At 43.0% G+C, this 19493-nt stretch overlaps 1 protein-coding gene across 1 annotated transcript in view; it reads left to right on the top strand.

Annotated features, from left to right (window-relative positions):
* Positions 1–19493, top strand: part of LOC118106570 (Down syndrome cell adhesion molecule-like protein 1 homolog) — a 97710-nt gene that overhangs the window by 76020 nt on the left and 2197 nt on the right. The window contains exons 19-34 of the mRNA XM_035155234.2: positions 3745–3891; positions 3991–4146; positions 7163–7302; positions 10938–11091; positions 12647–12764; positions 13386–13549; positions 13690–13788; positions 15415–15603; positions 16391–16519; positions 16698–16856; positions 17005–17160; positions 17365–17395; positions 17535–17653; positions 17779–17928; positions 18683–18877; positions 18993–19301. Coding sequence (XP_035011125.1) covers positions 3745–3891; positions 3991–4146; positions 7163–7302; positions 10938–11091; positions 12647–12764; positions 13386–13549; positions 13690–13788; positions 15415–15603; positions 16391–16519; positions 16698–16856; positions 17005–17160; positions 17365–17395; positions 17535–17653; positions 17779–17928; positions 18683–18877; positions 18993–19301 — 2415 coding nt within the window. The remainder of the gene's footprint in view (positions 1–3744; positions 3892–3990; positions 4147–7162; positions 7303–10937; positions 11092–12646; positions 12765–13385; positions 13550–13689; positions 13789–15414; positions 15604–16390; positions 16520–16697; positions 16857–17004; positions 17161–17364; positions 17396–17534; positions 17654–17778; positions 17929–18682; positions 18878–18992; positions 19302–19493) is intronic.

Here is a 19493-nt window from a genome sequence, read left to right as displayed (position 1 = left end):
CTGAAGGACCTTTCTCTGGAAATTCAAAAAATGCTTAGTTTTTCTAGGTTGTCTGGCTATGAGCGACAACTCCAGTAGCAGCACACACACTTAGTGTTAGTTTCAGCATAGATCTGAAGATGAGCAAGGCTTTACAGATTCTCGGGCGGGTGCTGAGGCGGGGGGGGCAGCCCACCTTTGATTAGAAGGTGTTATCTTTTGTTTTAAATATATAAATGTCATGACGTAGAGAAATCCTGAGCTATTGACGCTTCATAAGCATTTGCCCTCAAAGGTCCAAGACGGTTTGAAACAATAGTTGGCATTATTAGCCATGTTCAATACATAAATGTGGATTTGATATATGATGTTAAAGCCAGCTTTTATGTATTTCATCAAAGAAAAGTCACATAATTTAGTTTACAAACACATTTAAGTGTGCGGTATCTCTTTAAGTGACCAGCAGCACTAACAGAAATACAGTAGGTTAAACAGCAGGATGCATTATACACAGCGGAAGAGTAAACTGTGAGTCCTGTGAAATATCAGCCTCCTTCTGTTTTGGCTTTGATTCGCAGTTACTGCACTTTTTTTCTGTTGCAATTGTTCTTTTTTGCTTTCTCACTGTCTGATCTGTGCTTTGTAACCTAAAATTACTACTTTCCCTCTCTGCTCTCAACGAGAATGAATGCTGGCAGCAGGAATTAAAATCTTTTTTGTCTTTACAAACCTCAAGGACACATAGTCTCATAGACACATTCAGCCGCTCTGCAGAGAGGTTGGAGTGATCCATGTGCAGGTCTTGCCATATAGTGAGTGATGGCTCAGGGGGCAGATGAGCTCAATGTTGAGGGACTGAATAGATGAAATAAAGGGCGACTGACTTAAATACAAATGCACTCAGGGAGCAGACACCTCTTCCTCTGCTGAACAATCCTGTATTTGGATTTTTTATTTTATGCATCTGTAAGGCTGTGAGTTCGTTTGACGACAGCCAGTCTTTTCTCACTTTTACAGTTTCAGAAAGAAAGCTGCAACCAGCAATTACCACCAGACCAAGCAGCATCCCATTCCGCTGCATACTATTAAACCAAATCCACTGGATCTGAAGAAGTATAGGACAAGTGTTATGTGAGGTTTGAGGCGTCTTGTGGGAGAGATGGAAGGGGTGGGTGCAAAGCAGTGAAACCGTGGGACAACTGACTTCTGCATTGTCCTACTGGACCTCATTTAGTTTGTTTGTGCATCAGCCTTGTCCCTCAAAGGCTTTCATTTACAAAGCAAGAGAACTTTTCCTTTTATTCATTTCGTATTAAGCAATATTTTCCAAGCAGGCTGCGTTAATCGACTTTTGGCCTCTGAGGAGCAGGAGAAATCCAAAACAAGTTGACAGCCGTTAACATATAAACAGAGATGAGCACTGTTCAAAGAAAAAAAAGTCTGAATTCTTTCTCTCAAGAAATATTTTGGATGTGTTGATTTATCTTGATAAAGTAAATCGGGCACGCTTAGGGAACTTACTACGAGTGTGTGTAAAATTTGGTGCAGCTTGATTGAATTTAAGGCGGCTGCTGGGCCTTGGGGGAGATATCTGTGCCATTCTAGTTTACTCTTGTATTCTACAGTTTGTCACGCTTTATTTTTTTTTAGGGTTGAGCTGCAGACAATCTGTACGCTATGAAAACATATTTCTTCAATACACGCCATCTTTATCAATCTCTATCATACATCATCCCCCCACTACAAACACATAAAGCTAAACACACACACACACACACACGCACAGGCGCACAAATACATACAGTACGTCACATACTTGTCCACACAGTGAACCGTTGGCTGAGCTCCATTAGTCCAGAGCAGACAGAGCCCTCCAATCCTTCCCCGTGGCTGTCACCGTGGCGACAGTGATATTGATGGCCATTATGATAATAGTGATAACAACAAGCATACTAAAAATAATTATAATTAGCATGTCTCTCTGTCCATCTCCCTCTTTCTCTCTTTCCCTCTGCAAGCTTCCTGCTGTAATTATCCACAGCTGAGCGCATTGTCTCTCCGCTCCCTCTTTTCATCTTTTTCTGCCCTTCCCTGGCTCCCCTTGCTTTTAACTCTTCCTCCCTTCCTCCCTTCTTCCTCTGCCCCTCACCAGCCCCCCCCCCATCTCCTCCTCTCCGTTGCCCCAGTCCAAAAGCTGCCTTTCATTTTGTTCCTGTGTTCCCCATCTTTTATTTTTCTCTTCAAACGTATGCACTTCCTTATGTTCATTTAAGGCATCAACAGATTTTTTTTTTTTAATTATTATTATTAATTTACCATTTATTTATTAGACATAAGCCCCAATACAGACCATGTGGAAACATGTATTTGGTTCAAATACTCTTTCAGTTCCTCTCATATAAGTGTGACTTATGTTTTGACACCTTCTAATTATTTTATTTTGGAGCCTAAAGGTTTGTTCATGCAAAACCCTGTTTCCGTTTTCTAATCCTCCTCTCCCTCCCTACCTCCGTCCTCATCCCCACCTTCTCTCTCTCCACCAGCTGCAGAGAAATTCCCCCTGGTGGACTTGGCCCAATCTCTCTCTTTTCACCGCTTTTGTCTTTCAGCCGGCCCTCTTCCTCTCTTCCTGCCCCTCCTCTCACAAGTTGACTTCTGTTCATCCTCAACAGTGTGCGTTATTCAAAGCGTGAAAGGCTAACGGTCAGCGGTAGCCAGCAGAAGAGACACCTGGGCCGGGTGGGGACAGAGGGGGGCTTGTGCACGGGAAAGAGAGATGCTGGTTGTAGAGATGGTCCTATACATCAGGCTGGATGCATGTCATGGGCTTTTTTTATCTATCACTGGCCTGTTTACTCACTTCAGGTTTGATATGGAAATGCCTTTTAGGGTTTCAGCGAGGCTTTACTCATTTATTTATTTATTTCTCAGCCTCCTAAAGCAGACCTAATGTTGGGCAGCCTTTGGATTAATGTGAGAATCGAAATCGAAGTTCTTCATTGTGAATCTGGTTTAAGGGCAGTCGATGCAAAATCACACTGTGCAGCTAAAATCTGTTCCAAGAACTTGTTTGGAGGCGAACTCCGTTTATTCTGGCAATAAGAGAGGGCGACACAGTACATAAACGATACCTGACAAAACAAGCCCAAAAAAAAAATCCTCCTGTCAGTTTTGTACATTGATGGAGCACGTACACAAATCAACAGAAATATGTCGGCATATTACGCAATAATAATAAACTTATGAGTAAACATGACAACATAATAACAGAGAGGCTAACATACAGAAAATCTGAACGACCAAAGTGTCACATAAATCTTCTATGAAGAACAACAAAAGAAAGGGGGGAGGTGAAGCCGGAAAGACTTTGTGTAATTATAGCGATCAATACGACAAATTGGACTCTGCTACATATTTTATTGTACTGTTTACATTGTTACATAAAAATGTGTAAAAATTGAGAGTAAGACATTCAGATGATCGGGTTTTTAATATTTCATTCAGTATAGATATCATATAGCTTCAATGAAGAGCTGTAACAAGCTGATACAGAATATGCTCTATATGCGATATTGTCATTGTGATATTGTTCCTCCAGTTTATCTGTGTATTCAGCTCAATCATCCAGAGTTGTGATTTTCTTTTACCCTTCAATGAATGGACCTGAAACTGTGAAATATTTACTGTAAGGTTAACTGCAGATACGGGCTTTAGATAACTTGTCTGACCTTTTCTCACCTCTTCTCTCTCGCTCTTCGTCTCCAGTGCCCAGCCAGCCGCCTCAGAACGTGCGAGCCATTTCCGTAACATCAGACGAGGCAGTGATCACATGGGCGGAGCCACCCAGGCTGACGCTGCACGGCGTACTGAAGGGATACCGCGTCGTGTTCTGGACTGTTTTCCCGGATGGAGGTGGGCTGAGTGTGACTTGTCATCTCACTTACGACACCATGACTGGTAACTGGCTGGTGTCCTTGATCTGAACATCCCTCTTTCTTTTTTGTCTCGCAGAGTGGGGCGAAATGCAAAACATCACAACCACCAGGGAGCAGGTGGAGCTCAGGGGCCTGGAGAAGTTCACTAACTACAGCATCCAGGTGCTGGCCTACACCCAGGCTGGGGACGGAGTCCGGAGCAACGTCCTGTACATCCAAACCCGTGAAGACTGTGAGTACAATATGTGGCCGACCATAGGTTTTTCCTTATCTTAATTCAAGAGCACGGAGAGACTTTTGAAAATAAAAAAAAATAAAACCCTAGTAGCCTGGATCCTTCCACACAGGTAAACACAATAATAAACAGATCTACAATTATATGTGATTTGCCTTGACCACATCTTTGGGGCAGGTCCACGGGTTTCTCTTCCTGGTTTAGGCAGCAGTGTGGGAGGCAGACAGCCAGAGGGGGTGGGGGGGGGTCTTTGTAAGGTTGAGGTTGCTGATTAAAACCTCTTTGTGCTCTGATGTGCCATTACCAGTGCTAATGAGAATTAAGAACCCAAAAAGTGTGTGCGTATGATTGGTTAAGGAGCCTAAGGGTGTGGGTCTGTGCATGCGGATATGTGGAAGGATTGTGTGCGGGGGTTAAGTGTGTGTGTGTGCACGTGTACGTATCTTAGCGTTGATGCACGCGCGTGTGTGTTCATGAGCTATTGTTTGTGTGCAAGTCTCGCTCAGCACCCGGCACAAGGAGAGGGATTAATTCTTTGTGGCTTAGAAAGAATTAATTTTGTGCTTACACTGTCGGGCTGTGGATTACATCCGTATCCGCCTCTCTTCTCCCTCCCTGGGGCCAGGCAGAGGAGGAGGCAGGCGTCTGGAGATGGCGAGAATGAGGGAGAGAGGGGAGCGGGGGAGATAGGAGATTTTAAGAAGTGCATTTCAGAGAAGGCCTTTATTCTCTTATTCTCACTCTATCTCCATTTTATGAGCCGGCCTCGCTGCAATAGCTCTTCAAATATATGTATTGTGTTAGTCTTTGAGTGTGCGTGTGCACGTGTGTGTGCGCGCGAGTGTGTGTGTTTATCAGGGGGCAAGCTGAGTGTCTCCTTTTCCCTGATGAGGGTTGACACTGTGTCCAGGGGCAACCTCTTCACATACTGTACGTTCAACGCTCTCTGTCTCTCTCTGTCTCATCCTTCCCCTTTGCCCTGAGTTCTCTCTATAGCATATGGAAAAGTGTTTGCAGTGCAATTGTGTAAACAGCCAATTCTCCGCCTGCCTCTTTCTGCCTCTGTCTCCCAGACACACGAAGACAGTAGGAATAAGAATGAAGAAGACAGATTCAACATTAATTTTTGTAATGCTCTTTCTAAGGGCTTCACGCTGCTGGGGTCACAGCATTTTGCCTTTTTGAAAATGTCCATGTGTTTGGTTTATATGAGTGTGTATGTGTCCATTTAGATTTTAACAGTTATTTAAGTAAAAAGGTTTTGTCTGTAAGAATCAGGCTGATCTGCCCACAAAAACTGAATATGCTATTCATAACTATGTTTTCATTAATGTATAATGATCTGAGTGTAAGAATCACTGTGTTTTCGTCATGTTAGAATTCACCTTTACACCATTTACAGGAGTACGTCTTCTTCTGTCATGTTGCGCCATCATGTTTAGACAGTAGCACAGAATGAGAATAACCAAACACTGGCTCAAACAAGGGCCTTTCATGTTTGTATGTTACCTGAAGGCCACTGTTCTACGAGAACATGTTTTTTATTTGGTTTAAACAGGCAACCTCATCAAGAAAATCAATGTTTGACTCCTTGTTGATCTTAAAGTAAAGGCTAACTAACCAAAATAATTCATGACCATTAGCGTCGGTAAAGACGTGCTAACACTTACACTTAGAATCGTAGAATAATCAACCTGGTTTTGCCTGGAGTTCCTTTATTTGATAACCTGGAAATCAGACAGAATAGCAATGGCTGCAAGGTATAATATAGTTATGGGTAAACGAGCAATGATGCAAAATGAGTTGTCCATGGGATAGTGATACACGAGTAAAGAGGCATGATAGTGTTAACATCCAGGTTCAGAGCAAATGCTGCATTTATAATTTTTTATAATTTTACATTTTTGAGGGGATTGATTATTAGGTCTATATGATATCAGAAATTTTTTAAATATTCCCTGTAAAATTTTCGGAAACAAGGCCGGCCTACTTAAACTACTTGTTTTGTCAAATCAATGGTCGTAAACCTGAAGATATTCAAATTGTTATCATAGCAAACTGAGAAAAGCAGAAATAAAATGCACAAGATTAATAAAATTAGATTTAATTTAAAGTAGAGGAAAGTTAACTACAAACACACAGTTGCAAACTCAATTGTCTGACCTTGATGATCGCAATGATGTTCATGGCAGTTTTTAATTGTACCAAATATTACACAAGGCAGTCTGAAATTAGAAAACAGAAAATGAAAGGTCCCTCCACCAAGTCTATTACTTTTGTCACAAGCAGAACAGAGTTCCATCACTGTTGATACATTTTAATGGAAACAAGAACGAGGCAGGTTAACAAACTTCAGATAAGTCCGATAATTGAGGAAAACGCACCTGATTACACAAAAGCTACTGGACGAGTGATTAACACGAAACCCTGTGAAAGGATGTGCTATGGGTCGGGACAGGAGCCATTCAATTCTGCTGAGGATCCGCAACAGGACGGCAGACCCCAGAATTTTGTTTCACTTTCTGAAACATTGAGAGGAGCGTTTTTCAAAGTTTTCCTCCATTTCTCAGAGAATAATTGATGTATCGTAATGAAAAAAATCAATTTGGTGCAGATCAAAATAAAAATCCAGATCCAGTGAATTTAAATGTGGCCTCATTCCTCTACTGAGTGCCCTTCTAGTATCACACTGCTATCCTCTGTTTGCTAATATTAAGTTAGTTGCCTTGTTTTACCAAACATTTATCTCTTGGCAGAATTTATGGTCTGTTGGCACTGGAGACGAATTGTACTGGTATTGGTATACCAGAGCTATAGAATGAAGTAGTAAATAATTAGCACGGAGTACTACTAATTTAAGGGTCTACTGCTGCAACTGGACAACTAACAAATGGACAAATTTACCAGTCACCCTTAAAGCTTTTAAGTCAGTATATTTATGTGCAGAGAAATTTAACTGGTTCACATTCTTCTCTGCCCTCTATCTCCTTCTTCTCTCCCCTTCATGATTCAGACCCTGGACCCCCAGCTGGCATCAAAGCTGTGCCCTCCTCCGCCAGCAGTGTGGTGGTGTCCTGGTTGCCCCCCCACAAGCCCAATGGAATCATCCGCAAGTACACCATCTACTGCTCCAGCCCTGGGTCAGGCCAACCGGTGAGTTAGAAAGAGGGGTGCAGAGAGTTTCAGGGGTGGGAGGTGGGTGAAAGAGGGAAAGGGGGAGGAAGACTATTCAAACGTGACTGGTGATGAAGGAGACAAGATCCATTTTAAATGTAGGATAAAGCCTCTGTTGCTGGATTTATATGATGCTAAGATAAAGAAAATTCAGTTAATCATGACGTTGTTCTGCATTTGTGAATGTGTGTGTGTGGTCTAGTGCTGCAGTCTCAGCAAGATGTGTGTGTGTGTGTGTGTGTGTGTGTGTGTGTGTGTGTGTGTGTGTGTGTGTGTGTGTGTGTGTGTGTGTGTGTGTGTGTGTGTGTGTGTGTGTGTGTGATGAGCTCTCCTCATACCGCAGTGTGTGTGCATGCAAACTCAACCTCCAGCCTCATTTGCATATCTGCGTCTCATCACGTTGCCAGGACAACCTCATCTGTTCATCAACGAGGGCCGAAAAAACAAGCCGACAGCAAACACACACTCTCACTTACACACAGCCACACACACACATACACACAAATATATATATATAGGATCACACCAAGCGTGTAGAGGTACATACATATATGCAACTCATGTTTTTATGACATGAGTGAATGATTGAATTCAAAAGCAAGAAATATATCCTGCTTGCATACACACACACACACACACACACACTCACACACACACACACATGCACAAACACACATGCACACACAAACATGCACGATATAAATGTACCTATCTACAAATATACGTGCGTCTTCTCCTTAGTCTCCCTCATTCACAAATCACTCTCTCTCCTTTTCTCTATCTATTTACCCCTCTCTTTCTCTCCCCCTCTCCTTCAGTCTCTCCTTCTCTCTCTCTCTCTGAAGCCCCCATGCAGAGTTCGGGATGATTACTATGTAAATGAGTGCGACTGGAGAGATGGAAGGAGGGATGGGGGGGGGGTCAGACACACCGTGTGGGGAGTACTTTTGTTCCTCTTTTCATTATCTCGCTCTATCGTTCCCCGGATCACCGCTATCTCCACGCCGGAGGAATATTTTAATATCCGTTACAGCAACACACACTCTGTCACTCCCCCTCCCTCCCTTCTCCTCAACATCTACCCACCCACCCATTCATCCATCCATCCATACATCCGTCCATCCCTCTGTCCATACTTCTTCCTGCAGTGGAGAGTAAAGAGACAAACTGAAGGAGATGTTGATAGACGTGAGAGTCGGGCAGAGAAATGCAGACACAATGTAAAACAGAGGGGGGTATCGGTGCATAGATGGAGGGAGAAGCGAGGAGTGGGCCCACAGATGACAGAGAAATGTGGCGAGGGATGAAGAGTGATGGCAGGAGGAGATGGGAATGATGGTGCAGTGGGGTAAAGGATAGTCAGAGAGGAAAAGAGAGAGGACAGAGACAAGAGGAATGGATGATGAACAGGGAACACAGGGAAGTAATAAAAAGCCCAGTGGATTTCTCCATGACGGCCCGCTCATAAATGTGAAAAACAACAGGAATACTGGAATCTATTTGCCCAGAATAAACCGTTGTGCAAACAACAGCCCAGCAGGCTGCAGGACAGCGACACCGCAGTGGCTTCGCAGATTTCACTGGTCTGCCACGTTTACGAGACTCTTCAAGCCATTTGACACTTGTATCACAGTCATCATGTCATCTGTGCATGAGTGACTGTCACTCAGAAATGTGAGTCAAGCTGGTGGGGTGTAGTAAAACTTGTGATTTAGACGGCAACACTTAATGTTAGGTGCTACCTTACAGTGAGCCGGTGTGAGATTTATGATTGTCTTTTCTTTTTTCATATTTCCCTGTTTAGACCAGGAGCACGGTAACGCAGGGGGGTGTATGGGTGTTTGTGTGTGTTTGTTTGTGTGTGTGTGTGTGCGTAAAGATTATATAGCACCTTTCTCAGACCAAAGTCGAAAAGTGCTTCACATAAATATAATAACACTACAGGAAGTAGTAATACACAATAACTGAGGAAATAAACCTGCAACAAAAAGACAATAAAAACACATGAATTCAAACATTACAATGCACATGGTACACATGCACGTTCGGTTGTTTTTCAAAGGCTTCAGTGGATACTGCAGAACATAAGTCGTGTGTGTGTGGAGTAGGGCATACGGGTATAATTGGTGGGTAGGTGAACAGTGACTGACAGGCAGTAAGGACAAGTGTGTGTGTGTGCGTGTGTTTTGAGGGGACAGTGATGTCTATATGTCTAGACAGCAGACACATGATCGGGTTAAACACACTGCAATTACACATCCACCTCCAGGTCATGTATGCCACTGTATATGTGTGTCAGTCTACTCCGAGTGCATGTCTGCTTGTGCTTGTTTGTGTGTAACCATTCCTCTTCCTCTTTGTCTCCTCTCCTTCTCCTCCCCTCTTACTCTCCTTTCCTCTCCTCCCCTCTTCATCATCCTCTCCTCTTTCTTCTCCTCTCCTCTTCTTCTCCTCTCCTCTTCATCTCCTCCCCTCTCCCCCTCTCCTCCTCTTCTCCTCTTCTCCTCCTCTCCTCTTCTCCTCTCCCTCTCCTCTCCTCTGCTCTGTCGATGCCTGCAGTAGATAGGCCTCATTAGCGTACGACTGTTCATGATATCTCTGACTGTCTCATTTGTCTGTCCCCCATTGTCTTCCTCTGTATCATATCTCTGTTTGCCCTCCCTGAGGAGAACAGAGGAGGAGAGGAAGTGGGCTTTACTTCCCCCCAACCCTCTTATCTCTCAGTCCCTCCTTCCCTCCACACAGTTTTGCCTTATCATAATGTGCCTCAGAACGTACCCTCCAAATAATCCTCCTTTCTTGTCCTGTAGTTCTGACTGGAGCAGAGAATGCAGGGTTGGGTTCACATTAGAATGATGTTCACTCAGCCCTTCACATTACTCCTGCCTTTCCAGCAAAGTGACAGAATGATATTGTAACTGGCGTCCCCCCCATAATTCACTACATGTTGTGTAGCACATATGATACAACGCCGGGCTTCGTTGTCCGAACACACAAAGGGAATTCTTTCATGTGTATTTTTACCTCCGCAAAGGAGGTCATGTTTTCACCACTGTCACCATTTGTTTGTTGGTTGGTTTGTTTGTAAGCAAAATTACGCAAAAACTACTGGACGGATTAGCATGAAACTTGGTGGAAGGATGTGGTAACAGACAGGAAAGAATTCTTTATATTTTGATGCAGATCCAGATCTTTAACATTGTGTGTTTTTCAACGTTTTCCTTGATTTCTCAGAGAATAATTCATGGATCTTGATGAAATGTTTAGGGGACTGATAATTATGAGTGTGTACAATTGGAAAATAAGTGGACTCTTGTGTCTTTGGCTTTCTACTGAGTGACATTCCAGTTTCATAGGAAAATGTAGAAAATATGTGGAAAACATCTCCAAAGTAACTTTTTATTATTTACGGAGCCTCTACAACATGTGTTTGTCCACCTACAAAAATGTTATGATTATGAACCTGATACATATTGATATTTGTTCTAAAAAACCTTACAAGGGAAACTGCATCAAAAAGTATCATCACCAGCAGATTCATTGTTTGATTTTAAAAGAAAAACTACAATATAATATTTCCTCTGAACACTGTCCTTTCCACTTTCTCTCCCCAGCTGCCCAGCGAGTATGAAGCCAATCCCGAGCTGCTGTTCTACAGAATCACCCACCTCAACCACCGGCAGCAGTACCTGATCTGGGCCGCAGCCGTCACCACGGCAGGCCGGGGAAACTTCAGCGAGAAGGTCACAGTGGAGCCAGCGGCCAAGGGTGAGTCCCTGTAATTAGACACACAGTGAGGTTAAAGGCCAGGGACACAGGATTCTTGTAGTTTGCAGATGGAAATTAAACTATGTTTAATATGAGCTAAATCTGATTGGATGTGATGGATTTTTTCCGACATAAAGGTTTAATTCAACCATTTTTTCAACAGTATTAAAAGGAGACGTGTGGAAATTGAAGTCTGTTTACATGTTAAGAGAGTTTTACTATGGGAGTACTCCTCATCTCAGCATGAGCTCTCCTGGAGGTCTGTGGACCTGCAAATCACCAAATCAGTTGTTTCTGGGTGGATGAAACATCACTGCTCTTGTTTTTTTTCTCCTGAATTTCCTGCTTCTCTGTTTGTTCCGTCAGCCTCAGCGTCTGCCTTCTCTCTCTCTCTCTCTCTCTCTCAGGATCTGTTGTGACACTGCGACTGACAGCGTAGTATTCCTCTTCAAGCCTCTTATCGACAATGCCATGAACTAAATATACATCTTTTCAAAGGATGCTTTTCTCTCCATCCCTCATGACTATGTGAATCGTGTAAATGATCCCCCTCTTACTCTGTCGCCTGCTTTATATCTCTTTTCTGCCGGCCTTCCTTTCTGCTTCTGTGTTGCTGCCTGTTTTGACATTAGGTGCGCTATTGATTCCAGAGTTCAGAGGGCACCGGCAAAACTGCCCTCAATCAGGGAAATGATAAGAGAAGGAGCAAAAAGGGAGGACAGCAGGAGGAGGGGGAAGAAAATGAGGAGAGAAAAATTACACGACAGGAGCGGAGCTAACTAATACACAAGACAATAGAGAGGCAGAGTGTTTAAGAAAATGAAGAGGGCAGTTAAATCAATAGGTTCTGGAAGAATAAAGGAGTCCGAATGAACAGAGCGCCCTTTCCACCATCATATCCTTTTTCTGTTATCCGTTCCTTTGACTGCTGGGTGCAAAAGTTAGCAAGTTTCTGTGCTTGTACGGGTGGGTGCCTCCGCTGTCGGTAAAAGCCAGTGTCCTCCTGGCTTGCCCACTCAATATTTCATTCAGCCTTAACATAAGTGCACTAGAGCGCTAGCATTAAGACACCAAGCTTGAGAAAGAGGGAGAGAGGGTGGGGGAGAATAGCAGGTTTATGTACCTGAATGAATGGATTATTTTTTTCTTTGTATTCTTTTTCATATCCTATTCTTTGCGTGACAATGTCACATTTAACAGATTTCTCTTCCAGCGAGTGAGAATCGCAGGAAATACAATGCACGCTGCCTTCTGGTAAATGCTTATTGAAAGAATCCAAAATGGAAAACAAATCAATTTATGCATTTCGTGTTACACGTCTCTGTGTATTGATCAAAACGTTTGTGAAACCTCCGCACAGCACTTGTCTATTTGGTCTGAAAATTGTTTATTTGACAATGGCAAGATTATCCGATCTGTACATATTAATTAGGCCTTTGCTTTGCTTGTGTTATGTGTTTGAGTTTTAATGCCATTAGCTTTCTTGGTGTTTTCTTTCAATTTCTCTCTCTCAACACATCTATCGTTTTTCACGCCTCTCTTCTTCCTCCACCAGCCCCGGCTAAGATCCTGTCATTTGGGGGAACCGTGACCACTCCTTGGATGAAAGAGGTGCGGCTGCCCTGTAGCTCAGTGGGAGAACCAACACCATCCATAAAGTGGACCAAAGACAGGTAAGAATCCACCCCTGAAATAATATACTGTATAATTTGATCAATGATTGATTTTAAAGTATCTCATATGATTCAGCAAAAGCTCAGTTTGTCAACAAGGTCATAAAAGAAGTCCATTCAAGTGAGCCTATGTGGGAGTGTTGATGATGTTTCTAACACACGATGGATGCTAAATTAAAAAATATAAAAAGAACCGCAAAAGCGAAGATGTCAACTTGGAAAGACGAGTTTTGATAGCGTTTGGTGATAAAGGCTTTACCCTGACACCTCCCTTTGCCAAATTCCAGGCCCAAATTTGCAGGCATTTTCCAGAGTTCATGTCTGAAATCATCTACATAAAGTTAATAGCATGTGCAGAGAGGTTCCACAAAGATATTATATATAAAATACAGTATGAGAGAGCTTTAAAATAAAAACGTCCAGGTTTTAAATGTCTTGTTTAGAAAGTGAATCTGGTAAAGCGGCTTGTTCTTTTTGACTTTCAGGATCCTAATATTGGCACTTGGACAATGTTACACCCTCCTGTTGTAAAACACTATGACAACAGAGCACCTTTTTCACATAATCTGCATGAGAATCATTCTCAAAATGTCCTGTCATGATTCCCTCTGTCTCTCTTAGTGAGGACACAGCCATCCCAGTGTCTCTAGATGGACAGCGTCTCATTATGGCCAATGGGACACTAGTGCTGCGCTCTGTCAAAGCTGAAGATTCTGGTTACTACACCTGCACGGCCACTAACACGCTGGGCTTTGACACTATTATAGTCAACCTTTTGGTTCAAGGTAGGAAAATACAGCTTACTGTTTAGATTCAGACCAATTACACGTATTTTTCCCACTGAAAAAGACAAAAAGATTTTCCTATGATACGATAAGTATGAGTAAGTGAGTGGTTTACTCAGAACTCTGTGTTTCTACCTCAGTCCCTCCAGACCAGCCTCGTCTAACCGTCTCCACCACCTCCACCTCCTCCATCACTCTGGCCTGGATACCAGGAGACAACGGAGGCAGCTCTATCAGAGGTACATGAACAAGTCTTTCCATCTGTCTTCGTCTATACTCACATCTCTTTCCTCTGGCCTGTAGCTCATGCATCTAAATCTGACACTATACAGATTTATGAGGTTTTTGAAGTTGAGTTCATGCTGCATATATTTTGTATATGACTGTAAATGACTGAAAAAGATTTCCTGATGACCTCTGATCTTAGTTTACCCTCTGTCTGTCTCTTTTGTCCCTCTTTTGTTTACATGCCTCTATTACTTTATTGATTTGCGTCCTGGTTTTATGTTTCCCTGTCTGTTTGATTATCTGACTGTTGGTGATTCCTGTATGAAGATGGGTGTGGCGTGCGTGTGCCTGAATGGCCAGGCATGCGAATGTGATTGCTTTCCTTTGTTCGTGTTGTTTGTCATGTATGAGACTGTTGAAAGGCTCAGCTCTGTGTCTCCTGCACCAGAAGTGTGGTACTTTCGAAGTAACGGCTTAAGCCAGAACTGGACCCAGAGAGATTTTATTATTGTGTATGTTTTTACGACGAAACAAGCAAGAGCACATTTAAAAACGTCCATTTGAACTATTAGATCAAATGCATTTTTAAGTTCTAACAATATATGTTTGTGTTATTGGTTTGGGTCATCGCGCTTCCAGGAAGGCCCGGAGAAAGTGACAAATTTGCACGCAGTATGCGCACAGACGTAGGAAGTAATATAAACTTTTGTGCAAACAGTGTGTAATGGGTGTGAAGCTTTGTATTCAAACAATGATCGTCCTCCAAATTAGTATTTGCAAGCGTCACCCAGTGTCTCATATATCCTTGAAGCCTATCAGTATATCTCGTATGTATAGCAGAATGCCTGTTTGTCTGTGAAGCCATCTGCACAGTGTCAGCAGTGGGCAGCGCTGAAGTTCACCCTGAAGGATCTGTTTTGTATTGCTTCTGCAGACTATTCCTTTTCAGATACACTAATTTAGCTTGTTTTCTTAACAACGGGATAGTCTGCATTTGGAGCTTACATTAAAACAGAGATATAAATAAAAAGATAAAGAAATGAACCAATCCTGGATGTTATGATTTTATCTGGTCTATAACAGTCGGTTGTTGTGTTCGATTCTGTTTTATGTTCTCTTCTTTTCCGTGGCCGACAGAGGCTGACGATAAAACTTATAAACAAACACGGCAGGATCTGCACATGTTAACCCTTCTAATGTTTTTGACTTTATCCGAGCATCTGTTAGAGAGAGAGAGAAAAAAGAATGGTACAAAGAAACACGGAGCGGGAGACATTCATATATACATAATTATTTACCAACGGAGGGAGACAGACAGAAGGGGATTACAAGGGACGTGTCTCCGAGCAGAAGGGAGTTGGCTCTCTGAGGCAGCTGATTATAAAAACAGTCACCATATTGCATACCCTCATTTGCATAGATGCTCAGTCAGCGCCATCCCAGTCTTGGGGTTTGTAGGTAACTAATGGCAGCGCAGACTGTCCTCCAGTCAGGGAGGACAGTCCCTGGGAAAGAGAACAGTCTGACACTGTCATCTAGTGGTTATTAGAGGTATCAATGCCATAAGGTTTGGTGGGGTTGTAGCAGTAAAGAGTTTCAAAGTCATTATGATTGTGTCTTTCCTTGTGTGTGTACAGGTTTCGTGCTGCAGTACTCTGTGGACAACACGGAGGAATGGAAGGATGTTTTCATCAGCTCCAGTGAGCGCTCCTTCAAACTGGACAACCTGCGCTGTGGCACCTGGTACAAAGTGAAGCTGGCGGCCAAGAACAGTGTCGGAGCCGGACGCATCAGTGAGATCATCGAGGCAAAGACTCACGGACGAGGTGAGGAGTCTGGGTAGATGGAGGTGAAAAGGTTAAATTCATATCTTCACTAAGAAGTGACGATCACCTTTCAGTGAATTACTTATAATGAAAGTCCTACATTTATCAAGAACATTTTAATCTTATGATTTATTTTCTTCAGCGATTGTGTTAAAAAATTATAATTGAAACAGTTTGTATATTGATCCTTATAAGTAAAGCTAAATTTATGTGAAACCAGAATGGCATTAGGTAGAGCGCTTACCACTGCCAAGGGCCAAAAGTCTCTTTAAGAAACACCATTTAAATTCATTAGATCGAGATTAAAATTTTTGATCTGTACCAAATTGCTCACACTCACAAATATCCGACCCCTAAATATGCCAGATTTTTTAAAATTAGGATCCATGAATTATTCTCTGAGAAATCAATAAAATTTAATAAGAAATGTTCTGTCTCACAATGTTAAAGAAAGTTAAGAAAAATAAGTAATTCTGGATGCACACCCCTGATAAGGATCTCCACCAAAATTAAATGAGAACTTGCCTGACCTATACCACATCCTTAGTTCCACTAAAATACGTGATAATCTGTCCAGTAGATTTTGCATAATCCTGCTAACTAACAGACACACACACACACAAATGAAAACACAACCTCCTTGACGAACACCCACCCTGATTTTGTCGGTTGTGCATATTAGTTCAGTTACAACATCTGCTTTTGACGTCTTTTATTCTCCAGTTACCTGTTCTCTGTCATCTGAACAGTCACTGACAAATAAACCATGACATTGCTTCTTTTCTAGAACCCCAGTTCAACAAGGATCAGCCGGTGTTCACCCACATCAACTCCAGCCACGCCCGCCTCAACCTGCAGGGCTGGGCCAGTGGAGGCTGTCCAATCAGCGCTGTCACACTGGAGTTCAGACCAAAAGGTGCGTCACTGCTTTTTCAATTTGCAGTTGTTGTTCAAATTTGAGGTTGTTGCACAACAAATCAAATAAATCAAGCATCTGAAGCAAAGACATGTATTTCTAGTGTTGAGGTAACCAAGACTTTTAATGGAAACCAATAAGAAAATAGGTTAAATGCGTCACTGCTGTCTTGTTGCAGGAACGTGGTCATGGCAGAATGTGCGCACCAATGCCACCACAGACGTGTTCCTGGCCGAGCTGCGTGAGGCCACCTGGTACGAGTTGAAGATGAAAGCGTGTAACAGCGCCGGCTGCGGCAACCAGAGCTCCCAATTTGCAACACTGGACTATGATGGCAGTGAGTGGAAGACTCTTTGTTTGACATTCTATTTAGATAAATGATGGTTTTTACTACTTTTATAAGAAAATCACGAAACTGGGAACCTTAAAATGTTGTCGAGTAAAGGCAGGAACTAATCTCTGCTCGTCCCTTGGTCGTCCTGCAGGCACAATCCCACCAATCAAATCCCCCCTGGAAAAGAACGACGATGTCAAGAAGCTGTTTTCTATTGGCTGCCCTGTAATCCTGGTCACTGTGGGTGTTGCGCTACTCTTCATCATTCGCAGGAAACGCAAGGAAAAGCGGCTGAAGAGACTAAGAGGTGAGAGAAGAAGTAAAAAAGAGAGGAGACAAGTGGTGGGAATGAATTTGGCAACGACAACAAAGCAGACTGCAGAGATTCCTGAAGCAGAATCCGACTTCAGAGAGAATCTCGAACGTCGTCTCTGGAGTTGAATTTATTTAAAAAGATTGATATGTGTGTCAGGAAAAATAATAATTTGTTATGTTCCCTGTCTCTCCCTAGATGCCAAAAGCCTGGCTGAGATGCTGATCAGGTAAGGCTGCTGGTTTCCTAATCCCTCTCACCAAAGTATTTGAAGTAATTCAAAATCTATTTCACAGATCCACATTTTACAATTTTCTCAAAGCTGTGAATGTTTGTGTGTGTGTGCTTGTCTTCCATCTCTGAATCAGTAAAAACAACCGCAGCTTTGACACCCCAGTGAAGGGCCCCCCTCAGGGCCCACGGTTGCACATAGACATCCCCAGAGTGCAGCTGCTGATTGAGGACAAAGAAGGCATCAAGCAGATCGGTGAGAGGAAGAGAGAAACACGGAGAGAGTTGTTGTGTGTGTCCATGCAGGAGGGTCGGATCAAATGATCTGAACGTCAGATGTGTTTGTGTTTTCTTCTGTAATATTCATCCTGTTTCTTACAGGTGAGGACAAGGCCACGATCCCTGTGACAGACACAGAGTTCAACCAAACAAACCCTCAGAGCTTCTGCACAGGTGTGTCCGTCCATCACCCCGCCCTCATCCAGAACACCGGCCCTTTGATTGACATGTCAGACATCAGACCAGGAACCAGTGAGTGCTTTCGTCACTGACCATTTTGTCATCCATCCAATATCTCTACTGCTTAATACTTGGAGGGTTGCAGGGGGAGCTGGAGCCGATCCCAGCTGACAGAGGGACATGGGTACATCCTGGACAGGTCACCAGTGTATCGCAGGGCCGACATTTAGAGACAAACACATTTTCACATTCACACCTACGGTCAATTCAGAGGCTGTGTCCAAAATTACTTGCTATTCACCACATAATCCACTATGTAGTGAGTGGCCATTTTGTAGTGTTGTGTCCACATGTTGGGTGAATTTTTCTGTACCTAACCGAGCTATATATACCATCATGCAATGGGCTTGAGACGTTAACAGGAAGGGAAATGGCGGAAAGACGAGAGGGCGGCAGGAATAAACCAACCTGTGGACGCTGCTATGTGCTTCTTACCTAAAATTAATTCTAAAGTGTAAGATATCGATTTAAAATGTATTGTAGGACTTGTGCTTACCACTGCACCATCCCCCATTTTGTCAGTAAAAGCACACACTAACTGAAGTAGTGTTGGAACTTGTAGCCCAAATTCCTTTCTCATTAACAAGTGCCTTATTTTTCAACCAAATGCCAGGAATAATAAATTAATTAATTCAATAAATTAATTCTATCTTCATCATCACAGATGAACACAATCACTGTGGCCTGATGCTCGCAAAGGCTTGTTCATTTCCCTGCCTCTGTGCAAATGCACATCCTTATTATTTCTTCATCCATTTACCACCAGACCCAGTGTCGAGGAAGAGTGTCAAGTCGGCCCACAGCATCAGGAACCGCTACTCCAGTCAGTGGACTCTGACCAAGTGCCAGGCCTCCACGCCAGCACGCACTCTCACCTCGGACTGGCGCACAGTTGGCTCCCAGCATGGCATCACTGTCACGGAGAGTGACAGCTACAGTGCCAGCCTCTCACAAGACACAGGTTGGCACACGGGGGAAATGACACATTGCAGCCGTTAACATGCAAAGTTCATTTTTCGGTGTTTGTCTGGATAAAATGTGCTGACCTTCATTTTTCTTTCATTCCTCCTCCACAGATAAGGGTCGCAACAGCATGGTGTCGACAGAGAGCGCCTCCTCCACCTACGAGGAGCTAGCAAGAGCATATGAGCATGCCAAGCTGGAGGAACACCTGCAACATGCCAAATTCGAGATTACAGAATGCTTTATCTCTGACAGCTCATCTGACCAGATGACCACAGGTACCAACGACAACGCAGACAGCATGACGTCCATGAGCACGCCATCAGAGCCTGGTATCTGCCGTTTCACTGCCTCGCCACCTAAACCACAGGACTATGACCGTGGCAAGAATGTAGCTGTGCCCATTCCACATCGCGCCAAGAGTGAGTGACTTTTAAAAACATTATTTTTCACTTTGCATTCAAAATTTGAAATCGATGAAACTAAGTTAAGTAAAACGCTGAAATTGTGTTGAATATATGAGAAACATACTTCAAGGAAAGGTCTCCTGTGACAGCAAAATGATAAAGAAAAATTTAGATAGTCGAAAAGGATAAAAAAGTCTCCTAAAACAA

Source organism: Hippoglossus stenolepis, chromosome 4, assembly GCF_022539355.2.
Source record: "Hippoglossus stenolepis isolate QCI-W04-F060 chromosome 4, HSTE1.2, whole genome shotgun sequence".
Lineage (NCBI taxonomy): Eukaryota > Metazoa > Chordata > Actinopteri > Pleuronectiformes > Pleuronectidae > Hippoglossus > Hippoglossus stenolepis.
The sequence above is the reverse complement of the archived record's forward strand: the minus strand, read 5'-3'. Positions and strand labels throughout refer to the sequence as shown.